At 43.9% G+C, this 12314-nt stretch overlaps 1 protein-coding gene across 1 annotated transcript; it reads left to right on the plus strand.

Annotated features, from left to right (window-relative positions):
- The first annotated feature begins 7087 nt into the window (after window positions 1-7087).
- On the plus strand, window positions 7088-7516 carry LOC110677810 (histone H4). The gene has a single exon (XM_021849338.1). It carries the CDS (start codon window positions 7158-7160, stop codon window positions 7467-7469), a length of 312 nt encoding a protein of 103 aa, XP_021705030.1. The 5' UTR covers window positions 7088-7157; the 3' UTR covers window positions 7470-7516.
- The last annotated feature ends 4798 nt before the right edge of the window (window positions 7517-12314 follow it).

The following is a 12314-nucleotide window of genomic DNA, read 5'->3' on the forward strand; positions in this document are numbered from 1 at the left end:
TGAAGAGATATCGGCCATATTATGACCATTTCTGAATCAATTCCTAGATTCCGCGGGGGGAAACGTTTGGGCTTCTTAAATGTTCTGTTCGGGATACCTCGAACTTTCGATTTTTGGAGTTCAATTTGCCGAAACAGAAACATAAAACATTGAAACAGCCAGCCCTGCGTGAGCTGTTCCTGAAGAGAGAGGAGGGTAAACTGTTCATCCAGTTCCTGCCCCATTTTCTACTATCTACTGCTTGACAGTAGAAGAGTTGATGAAGCAGGTAGTATTTAAAAACTTATATTATTTATTCGAGGAAAGGCTATATCAGGAGCTCCTAATATTGAGGGAATCAATCAATTTCCAAACCCCACAATTATAACTATCATAGGGGTGTGATTCAAAGTAAACAAGCCAAAGATTACGTTTCAATCATACGGTCAAACTTTCAATGTTGGATGTTCGAGTTGTCTAGTTTGTAGCAACAAGGGGAGGCGAGCTGGGAAAGCTTCTGAATCCGGAAAAGAGCATAAGAAGAAGGGGAAACATACGGCCGGTACCAGAGAATGAAGTCCGCGCTGGAGATGCACATTCAAAAGTGTGTGCAAAGCGAAGCATGAAGGGACAACTCGAGTTGTCGGTTGGTTGACGTACCTCCCCTCATCAGTGTTGAGAGTATGATCGTTCGGTGGTCAAGGGGCTTTAGGAAGTAGTTCCCCCAGGGGAACAAACAGTTTTAGGTACACTGAAGGGAAAATTGCTCACACAACTCTTTTAGGGAATGCTCTAGTGGCCCTGAAAAGGGCCGTTTTGTTGAGAATGGCAACTATAATGCAGACCGAATTTAAGCGCGTTCTCCACGGATACGGCGAGCCAGCTGGATGTCCTTGGGCATAATGGTGACACGCTTGGCGTGGATGGCGCAAAGGTTGGTATCTTCGAAAAGACCGACCAGATAGGCCTCGCTCGCTTCCTGCAGGGCCATGACAGCCGAGCTCTGGAAGCGCAGATCGGTCTTGAAGTCCTGGGCGATCTCACGAACCAGACGCTGGAATGGCAGCTTGCGGATCAGCAGCTCAGTCGACTTTTGGTAGCGACGGATTTCACGCAGAGCAACGGTTCCTGGCCGATAACGGTGAGGCTTCTTGACACCTCCGGTGGCTGGGGCGCTCTTGCGAGCGGCTTTGGTAGCCAGCTGCTTGCGAGGAGCTTTTCCTCCAGTAGACTTACGAGCAGTCTGCTTGGTACGGGCCATTGTGTTAGATGATGATTAATTTGCTTTCAATCCAAACGGATCAGTTGAAACGCAGCGACAGAATGAGGGTCAAAAAACCAGGCAGTCCTCTTTTATATGCTCATATCGATGCAGGCAACCAATCGGAAGCCACGGAAGAATAGAACAAGCAAGAGAGGAAAGAAGAACTCAACCCTCGAGTGGGTATAAAAGTGGCCGCTAGTGTTTGGCGCAGCCATGCAGTTGCGTGATAGTTTTCGAGTGAATAAGACGTGCGAATCGGAAGCTAAAAGGAAAAGCGAAAAGGAGAGAGACCTATTTTCGACGGTGCCACCCGTCAGTGTGTGAAAGAGTGTTCAACCGCGATCGTGTTGCGATCACAGTGAGCGTTGGCATTTGCGTTGTGTGACAGCAAAAGGAAGAGAAGAAGCGAGCCGGAGTGATTCCGTCGGCGAGCTGCAGTGCAGCAGGGCGTTGCGGGGTGGGAAAAGAAAACAACCAAAAACCGTGAAAAGTTGTGGTGGTCGTTCGAATTGATTTCGCCGACGTTTGGTAGTGCCTAAACGAATAGGATTTTGCGGTGCGTGGAAGGAGAAGAAGAATTCCTCTAGTGCGTGAGTGAAGACAATTGATTGTCTGGAGTTGTGATTGTGGGAGCTCGGCCTGTTGGCCATGGCGGCTGTAAATGCCGCTCCCCCTGGGGGGAATTCCGGTAACGGGAGAAGATTACCGGAATGGTTGGATCCGAACAGTAATCACGGACAATTAGTGGTGATGTCGATGGTGGCGAAAGACGGAGGAAAGTTCCCGGACAATCCGTTCGTTATCGGGCGGTCGCTGGAACATGCCGCCGGTGGAAAATTGGACGAGACGTACACCGAAAACAGAGGTTCGCGGTACGTGTTGAAAGTGCGAAGTGAAGCGAAAGTGCAAAAGTTGCTGCAGATGACGGAGCTGATTGATGGCACCAAGGTGGCGATTCAATTGCATCCGACGATGAATTTCGTCAAATGCGTTGTCAGCTGCCCGGAAGCGATCAACATGAGCAAGGAATTGCTTGAAACGGAGTTGAGCAGCCAGGGCGTGACGAATGTCCACCGAATCACACGGCAGGATGGAAAGGTAAGAGTAAATACCCCTACCCTTATTTTGACCATCAGTGGAACTGTTATCCCGAAGCATATTTGGTTCGGTTCGCTTCGAGTTCCCACCCGTGTGTATTATCCCTCCCCAATGGTTTGTTACAAGTGTTTCGCGTACGGTCACACAAAATTGCGTTGCCAGGGGCAGGAACGGTGTCGAAATTGTTCGAAAAGTCACCCAATCGATCTCGAGGCCGGCTGTGCATCGCCTCCGCAGTGTTTGCATTGTGGCGAAGGGCATCAGTCGAACAGCAAGAAATGTAAGGTGTTCCAGAAGGAGGAGGAAATCATCCGGATCAAGGTCAACACCGGCGTGTCGTTCATTGACGCGAAAAAGGAGTACGACCGGGTCCATGGCGAAAAATCGTATGCTGGGGTTTCCGGTGCTCAGAATCGATTGCATCAGGACGAAAAGGATCGGGAAATTCAAGTTTTACGGGCTGAAGTGGAGCGGATGAAAGGAGTCGACCAGGAATTGGCGAAGCTCCGAAAAATCGTCGAGGAGCTTTCGACGAAGAAGCATAAGCGGAGCAAGAAGGAACGAACGATCCAAGTCATGAAGGTAACCGATTCGGAGATGGAGGCAGAAGAAATCGACAAGAAGGACAAGTTGGCGAAAAGGAAGCAGCAAGGAGGATCCGGAGAAATCTCCCCTCCCTACAAGCGGAATACGAACGGGAACGATTCGGAATTAATGTCGGGTAGCAACTACGAATCGACGGGAGCTATTGGTGGCGAGGTGAGTTCACCTCTTCCTCAAAGATCCAGGTATGGCCCAACGAAACCGCAATCAAGCCGCATGTAACAGTCGAAGTAGTGAACAGCATAGTTGTAGCCCCCCAAAAGTGTTTGCAGTGCAGTGGAACATTAACGGCCTTAAAGGCCGTCAGGATGAACTTTTGTTATTAGTGCGTGAAAATCCTCCTGTAGCTATCGCTCTGCAGGAGACTAAAAACAGTGACAACTCGTTTCTTGGGCGCTTCCTCCGGGAAGAATACGTATGGTTTAATCGTGTGGATCCGGAAAACAGCACGGTGCGGGGCGTCGCTCTTGCAGTGCGTAAGTCTTTCGATCCGTCTCCCGTGGTATTAGACTCTTCCATACCAGCAGTAGCAGCAACGATCCTTTATCCAATAGAAGCCACTCTGGTTTCTCTATACATCCCTCCAGATAAAATGACTGTCCAAATGGTGGAAGACATCTTAGCGTCGATTGTGCTGGCAAGCAAGTATCCGCTAGTGGTGATGGGAGACCTTAATGCCCACCATGAGGCTTGGGGCTCCAATAAATCAGACAATAAGGGAAAAGCAATCCTAGAGTTCGTGGTTGATCACGACCTAGTGATTTTGAATTCCGGACAAGGTACCCGATTAGATCCTGTCAGCGGAAAGTTATCTGCAATCGACCTCACCATTGTATCAACGGAGATTGGGTATAAACTGAGCTGGACAGTGGATGAAGATAACCGAGGTAGTGATCATTTCCCGATCATAATATCCGTTACTGGAGCTGAAGTTGCTAAGCAGACTAAAAGGCGGCAATGGATGTACAACAAGGCGGATTGGAAGGGTTTTGAGAACTCCATCGAGAAGAAAAGTGACCAGTTTTCCAGCATCGCTGAGTTCACCAAGCTCGTGAAGTCAAGTGCGGAGAAATTCATTCCTCGAACCAGCTCGAATGTTGGGAGAAAATCGGTTCACTGGTGGAACCCGGAAGTGGAAAACAACGTAAAGTACCGGAGGAAAAAGCTACGTAAGGTAAAAAAGCTACCCGACCATCACCCGGAAAAAGCCGAAGCTGTTAAAGAGTTCAAGCTAGCGAGAAACAACTGCAGACGAGTCATCAATAAAGCGAAAAAAAGCATCCTGGGACGAGTTTACTAATTCGTTCAATCCAGACACTCCAGTGAGCCTCATCTGGCGTAACGTGAAAGCGTTGAGCGGGAAGAATCAAGTAACGGCACCAACCCTTCGGCTGAATGACGTGTTTTTGGAGGACCCCAAAGAAATTGCAAACACAATGGCTGATTATCTTGAGCAGATATACGGACCTGAAGAGATGATTGCGGCCGAGCCCATGGCAGATACTCCCAAAATTGAAGGTCTGTTCAATAGGGATATCTCCATGGAAGAGCTGTTGTGGGCAATAGACCAGAGTAAAGGGCAATCCGTTGGGCCTGATTCTCTCGGATACCCAATGTTGAAACACCTCCCATATAAGGCCAAAGTCGGTTTCTTGAAGCTTATCAATGAGGTTTGGAAGTCGGGAAAAATTCCACATGAGTGGAAGGAAGGTACAGTTATCCCGTTACCCAAACCTGGTAAAGACCCCAAGATCCTCGGCAATCAACGTCCCATCACATTGATGAGCTGTGCTGGGAAGACGGTAGAACGGATTGTCAACCGGCGGCTCGTTGAGGTAATTGAATCAAACCAGCTGTTGGATCCACGACAATATGGGTTCCGTCAGGGAAGAGGCATCGATATGTATCTAGCGGATCTGGAAGCATGCGTTGACGAGGCTCTAGGAAAAAAGCAGCACATCGACTTAGTTTCTCTGGACATCAGCAAGGCTTACGATCACATCTCCAACAAGGCAATAGTAAAACAGCTGCAGAACTGGGGAATTCACGGAAGGTTGATGGAGTTTGTTCAAGACTACCTCAGAGATAGGTACTTTCGAGTGGCAATTGGAGGGACCTTCTCTGATAGGAAGAAACAAACCAACGGCGTACCACAAGGATCAGTGCTGGCAGTGACTCTCTTCGTGATCGGCATGAACTCTGTATTTGGCAGGGTTTCGGAGAGTAGTCCATCGCGCGTGCTGCGCTTCTTTGTTTATGCTGACGATATTGTCGTAGTCATCTCCGGTCTGAACCAAAAGGCAGTCAGGAAAAAGGTACAAGAAGTCGTTTCATGGATAGGAAACTGGGCCAATGACAGCGGCCTTAAAATTGCTGCTGAAAAATCGAAGCACCTTCACATTTGCAAAAAGTTGAAACACGCAAACCTTCCAGAAGTGAAACTAAATGGAGCCAGCATACCACTGGTTAAAAGTACCAAAGTGCTTGGGGTGACGATCAACAGCAGATTCGACTTCAAGGAACATGCAGTGCAGGTCAAGAAGGAGTGTAAAAGTCGAACATCGTTGCTTCGGATCATTGGACGTCGATCCGGCGGAACAAGGTCAACTTTGCTGTACATCGGAAAGGCCCTAATAATTCCGAAGATATTTCATGGATGGGGCATAGTAAGTCGGAGCAATACGCAAGCAACAAATATCTTGAAACCTGTTTACAACGATATGCTACGTATTGCTTCCGGTGCGTTCCGGTCTAGCCCAATAGTAGCAATTTGTGCGGAGTCTGGCGAGCTGCCTTTTGAGCACTTGGCATGCCAAGTACTAGTGGCAAAAGCTTCGAAGCTGGAAGAGAAAAAGGCATTTGCAAACCACTCAGACGAGTGGCCAATTTCAACGCGTGCGAAAGGTATGTTTGAAGAAGCGACGGGTGAGGAATTGCCGCCCGTAGCGGAATTCCCCCGACCGCTGAGAAAAAGCTGGGCGTCTGCGGAAACAACGGTTGACTGGTCTATTAAGTCCCAATTCAAAGTAGGAGAAGCCACCAGCAAAGCACAAGCACTATTTATCGATTTAGCGAGAACAAGCTACGTAAACTTTAAGCATGTTTTCACTGATGGATCGGTAGACGAAGAGGAACGAGTCGGGCTGGGCATATACTGCAACGGAGAGGAGCGGTGTGCCCGTCTGCCGACGGGTTGCACGATTTTTTCGGCAGAAGCGAAGGCGTTACAGCTTGCTGTTCAGTCCGTTGAACCTGGAGAGAATGCTGTCATCTTCACGGACTCCGCGAGCTGTGTGGCAGCGATCGAAGCGAACACCACCAAACATCCGTGGATTAGAGCAGTGCAGATTGAAATGGAGAAGAAGAACGCGGTGATTTGCTGGATCCCTGGACACGTAGGAATTGATGGGAATGAGAAAGCGGATGCATTAGCGAATAGTGGAAGAAGAGAAGAAGTGCGGGATCGACAGGTACCGGCCGTCGATCGAAATAGTTGGAGCAAGAAGATTCTGGAGTATGTGTGGGAAGGGGCCTGGCACCGAGAACGATCAGTGAAATTAAGAAGAGTGAAACCATCAACTGCTGCATGGAGGGACCGAAAGACTCGTAGTGAACAAGTGGTGCTAACCCGATTGCGTATCGGGCACACGAAAATAACCCATGGGTGGTTGATGGAAAAAGGGGAGGTGCCGAAGTGTCAGCATTGCGGCACAATAATTACAGTGGAGCATTTGCTCATTGAATGCAGGGCATTCGAAAAAGTGCGTAAGGAGATAGGACTCGAAAACAGTTTGGGGGAAATATTATGTTACGGACAAGAGAGGGAAGGGAAAGTGATCAAGTTTTTGAAAGAGTTGAAGCTTTTCAATCAAATTTAAAAAACTATGGGAAACGTTGAATCAAAAATGTAATGGACAACAATGTAAAAACAATGGAAAAAAGGTGAAAGAAGTAAATAAATCTGTTGATGAAAAAGAACTGTGAAAACAATCAAAAGTGTGAAAAGGGAAAAAACATCAAATGCATGCGAAACTGTCAATCGTCGAAAATATGAATGCGATTCTAACAATAAAACTGTTTTACACTCCGTAGATGACCGAGAGGCGAATGACCGCTTTTGCGGTTAAAGCCTCGTTAAACCAAACAACCAACCTTGGCGCAGCCATCAGTTCCAGTACTACCGTCGTCGAACACAGAACCAAATTCATCCAAAATGACCGGCCGTGGCAAGGGAGGCAAAGGACTCGGAAAAGGAGGCGCCAAGCGTCATCGCAAGGTTTTGCGTGATAACATCCAGGGTATCACCAAGCCCGCAATCCGTCGTCTGGCTCGTCGTGGAGGAGTCAAGCGTATCTCCGGACTTATCTACGAGGAAACTCGTGGTGTGTTGAAGGTGTTCCTGGAAAACGTCATCCGTGATGCCGTTACCTACACTGAACACGCCAAGCGTAAAACCGTTACCGCTATGGATGTTGTCTACGCTCTGAAGCGTCAGGGACGCACCCTGTACGGTTTCGGAGGTTAAATCGCATTCCAAAGTTTCGCTCTTCAAACGGCCCTTTTCAGGGCCACCAAACACACTCATCAAGGAGTTGATACGACAAATGTTCACACACTAAAAGCAAGGGTAATCTAATGGGACAAGCACTACACGCTTTTGCAGTCCGGCGGTGGCGTGGCTTGGGGAGAAAATTCTCGTCTCCGATTGGAAGACACCATAAAATGCCAATATATATATATACATACATAGTCTAGTCTAGTCAGCACTGTCATTTCCCGGGGTGGCACTACTGTTGTTACTTACTTGTTGTACTTCGGTCGGTTCGAAAACAACAACCGCTATGATGCCACGCCGGTGAAATCCAGTGCGTGCATCTTTCCATACCAATCTCACGTGCATGCATCTCAACTCCGGACTTCAGTGTCAGGTACGGAACGCTCGTCGTACCACTCCCTATTACCTATTACCACTCATCAAATTCCATTAGGATTGCGTTAGGAACTTCTTAGTTTGCCTCGCTCGGTTCCACAATGCGATGGACGAACAAATATTTCATCATGTTCCACACTGTACCTTATGAGAAATGGATGCGGTTGCAATCAATATTTACAAGCACTGGAATTGTGTTCGCGCACCCGAAACGAAACGAAGGGAAAACGAATCACCGAACCGGGTGAGAGACGGGAATTTGAATCCACCGACGGGAAAAAACCGGGAATTTGAGAAGGTCACCGGGAAAATCGTTTTGAACGAACATTTCCAAGCTTCGAATCTACAAACCACAACAAGCATTTATGACTTTGAACAAATCAGTTTCATTGAAATGTATTGAAAGTGGATGATGAAATGTCTACCGTAAAATGGGGTGTTTTCAAGCAACTTCTAGTATGTCAATAATTAAACAAAGGACAGCCCTACTACAGTAAGGACCCGATTTTGTCAGCCCCTCGATGAATTTTAGGCTGACCAAATCGGGTCATTTTATTTTGTTCCCGTTTTTCAAATTTCGACATGGTTACATGGACTTTTAAAGAGGGTACGTGGTAAAACATGACGATACCAATTTTTTGACAAATCTGAAATTGGCTGACAAAATCGGGTCAGTACTGGATTCTCTCGTCGCGTGCCAAACACAATTATGAGGATCCTATGGCAGATTTCTGAGATAATCATGAAAATGTGTGATTTTTGACGTAACTGCAAAACAGGGTTGTAAAGGAATTTGACTTTCGCAAATGAAACCATATTTTGCCAACAACAAAACATAATCTTTTTGATCAATAACTTTGATGCTTTCATTCATTTTCATAAGTTATGCTCAACCTCAATCAGATAATACATCAATATTATCGAACTTGGAACTCCTGCAAACGCAAACCGTTTTCTTTTAACTGCTAAATCTTTCATAGTTATTAATCTGGAAACTGTCAATACTTCGTAAAATTGTCTTGAATTGTTTTTGAGACTTAAATGCAACAGGATCATAACCTATATACCGTTAAGTCACCAGTCACCGTGCGGCCTCCATTCACCGTGCACATATACAAATTCCTACAGAATATTCATACAATTTTCACAAATCATTCTTTGGTCAGCAAAATAAGATAAAACTGATGAAACGAACTAGTTTTTGCCACAAATAATTTTGAAAAACCTAGTTTATGTAGACAAAATCATGTGAATTCTGTTTGATAACGAGATATTGCAACAATCTTAGTAGAAACGCCAAAAAATCACATTTTTTATTTTAACGATAGAGTATGAAATTTTTCAAAATTTCAACAAGTTTTCACTGTGGATATTATTAGTAAGATGTATTTCATCGTATGAGCAATGAGATTTAATGCAAATTAGAATTTTTATTGTGTTTCAGTCGAAACCCAAATGCACGGTGAATGGATCCTTTTCAATATATATGGATCCTATTACCGTGTATAGTGTAAAAGGCATGAAATTATGCGATAATATTAGATTTATTGTTATGTCGTCATTAAACTACTTCATATTTAGAATTTAAGTGAATATGGAATGGTTTGGACAATACAGTCAAACCTCCTATAACGATTTTAATTAAAAAATAATAATTTAGCCAATTTTTAAACTTTGTATAGTTTTTATTGTAAATGAAGATTTGAATACTCTTAAAAATGAATGCGCACACTACTAGCAACATAGTTGCTCCATTAACAACGTTTCTTCAAGATACAAAATCAAATCATGACGAAAACTATACGCACGGTAAATGGTGACACATAGAACGGTACGAGGCGACCTTAACATGACATTTTCAAACATAATTTTTGACTAATTTTTTGTTATGCATCACTAGTTTTAGATTTTTCCCTGAATTATTATATAATTGCCCGCTACGTAGTGGTATTCTAGTACGCTTCAAATTATTTGGAATAGTTTTATATTTTTTTGAAGTGCAAATTTTTCTTAAATGCACGGTGAATGGTAGCTTGACGGTACAGTTAACTCTCCCTAACTCGATATTGAAATTGTCTTGAATTGGTTTTGATACTTGAATGCAACAGGATTATAACCTATATATTTGCATTTGCTTCTTTGAATGATTGTTCTCCTTCGTCTTCGAAAATAGCCCCTATTTGTTTTGCTGGTCTGCTCGATAGGTAGACAGTTTGACAGTTCGATAGGTAGATTTGGTTTCACTCTTCGCGCAACTCGGGTGCCTCTGAGAAAAAAAAAAAAAAAAAAAAAAAAAAAATCCCATATTTTCAGGGCTAGACATTTTAGTAATATTCAGTAACAAACAAAATAGTCCCCTTAACCTTTACAATGCAGTGTTACTTCACGGAACAAGCCTAAAGTATAATGGAACATATATCGGCATAAATCGAACGAGTTTTGTAACTTGGAAAAAGTAGTAGAAAAGATAATCCCCTAACACCCCGCTAACTTTCAAAAAGAAACTTTTTCCATAAGAAATATTAAAAGGCGAAATCTAGATAACATTTTCAAAAGCTTTTGTCTGCGTTGTGATCTCAATTAAATATACTTATGTTCTGGGTTACTCACATAGTTTTGTTAATATTGTTTCATTGTTTTGTAGTTAAATCTTTTTTGCCAATAAAATTCTTTCAAAAATGGTTTGAATCGTTTTCAATATCTAGACTCCACAATACCTAATATTAATAGATATCCCCGATCACATAATGCAGCTCACAATCCTCCGAACAAAGCAAGCATTTCAGATGACTGATATATCGACTTCCGACGTTTTTGTGACTTTTCAAACTTGATGGAGAAGTTCAATCCCTTAAAACCCCACGAGTCCTTAACACCCCATTTTACGGTACTAACTTCTTAAAAAGGTTTCACTTTTCTCAATAATTAGCAATGTAGTACCAAACAATGTTTGTTTGATTTTTTGAGCTTGGCTCTAACTTTTTGACTCAAGAGTTTGAAAGAAAAGTTTACTAGCCTAAAATAATCTTGCCGAAAGTTTTTGCACTCAAACATATTGGATACAAAAAAAAATCCTAAGTTGTTGAATATTCATACCACAATAAATCCAGATTTCCTTGGGAACAGCATTTTAAGAGTTTCTAATCTCTCATTAGTTAACTAATCGATTACAAATTGAATAGGTAAGGTAGATGCTGCTACATGTGTGGGTTTGTTTTATTTTTTTTAATTCACCCTAGATTTAATTACTTTAGAGAAACATCAATTTAATGAAACACTGATTTATTTTGGCATCTGGAGTTTGGCATCGGCCAAATTATCTGAAACTCGGCAGTAAGACGCACTTGAAGAGCATAATGTTGATAAATAGCAGTCAAGGCCTTCCTTAGTGTAGTGGTAAAGTCGGTGGCTACAAAGCAAACCCATGCTGAAGGTGTCTGGGTTCAACTTCCCAACAAGCCATGTGAGCAAAATGGTCACATAAAAAAATAAAGTGAGAAGCCGGCCAAGAAAAATGAGAAGAAGAAGAGGCATTCGCAAAATCCCATGTGCGAAATAAATCAAAAGAATGAGCACAAAAAATTTTGATAATGAAGACGCGTTCACTCCAACGGAAATGCTCCACGTGTAGTAACAGCGGCGGAAGTAATTTACCGGTTTCAATTTGAGTGTCAGGAGCTCAGGGCCAAATTTTCGAGCCGCAAATTTTTCTCGGTGCACGCAAGCAAATGGCGGCGGTGCTCACTCTCTTTCTCTCGTACCCAAACTGCGATGGGGGGATGTGAGGCGTTCGATTCGCCAATCACGCTTAAAATCAGTTACACTGTATTGATTTGCTCTCATCTTTGGAATAGTGGAACAGCATTGGATTACGAAAATCAAACATACTGAGCAAGGTCGACCCATTGGCCCCGAAAGATTGAGATTTTCAGAAGCCAATCCCTGGGCTTAGTATTTTACTGCCAATTAACTTAATTTGCAACATCCACAAGAGTAATTTGATTATTCCGCAAGGAAAATAGTGGCAGTTCGCTCATACTGGATCAGCTGTCAAGATTACTTTGGTTATTAGCAGCAAACTGTACTTGACCGCTCTACTTGGGATGTCGATACTCAGCCTGCCCAGTAGGTCCGGTACGTACGGACCTGTGAACTAGACTATCGAAATGCATACATTTTGCATTTTGACATACGAACGCTTTATGTTTCGTTTTAGCATCAACTCACATCCAGGCGTCGGTAGGCGCGTGGTGTACGCACAGACCTAACGATCGCAAGGTCCTTGGTTCGATTCCAGGTTGCTGCGAGAAACATTTTTTGTTGCCAATGTTTGGTTTCATAAGGCAAAGCTATGAATTTCAACCCGATTTATTGTGGCGAATTTTCATAAGTGCATCCAATGTATTTCGATAGTCCATTTGCCTGAGTGTATTAAAAACG

This window comes from Aedes aegypti, chromosome 3, assembly GCF_002204515.2.
Source record: "Aedes aegypti strain LVP_AGWG chromosome 3, AaegL5.0 Primary Assembly, whole genome shotgun sequence".
Lineage (NCBI taxonomy): Eukaryota > Metazoa > Arthropoda > Insecta > Diptera > Culicidae > Aedes > Aedes aegypti.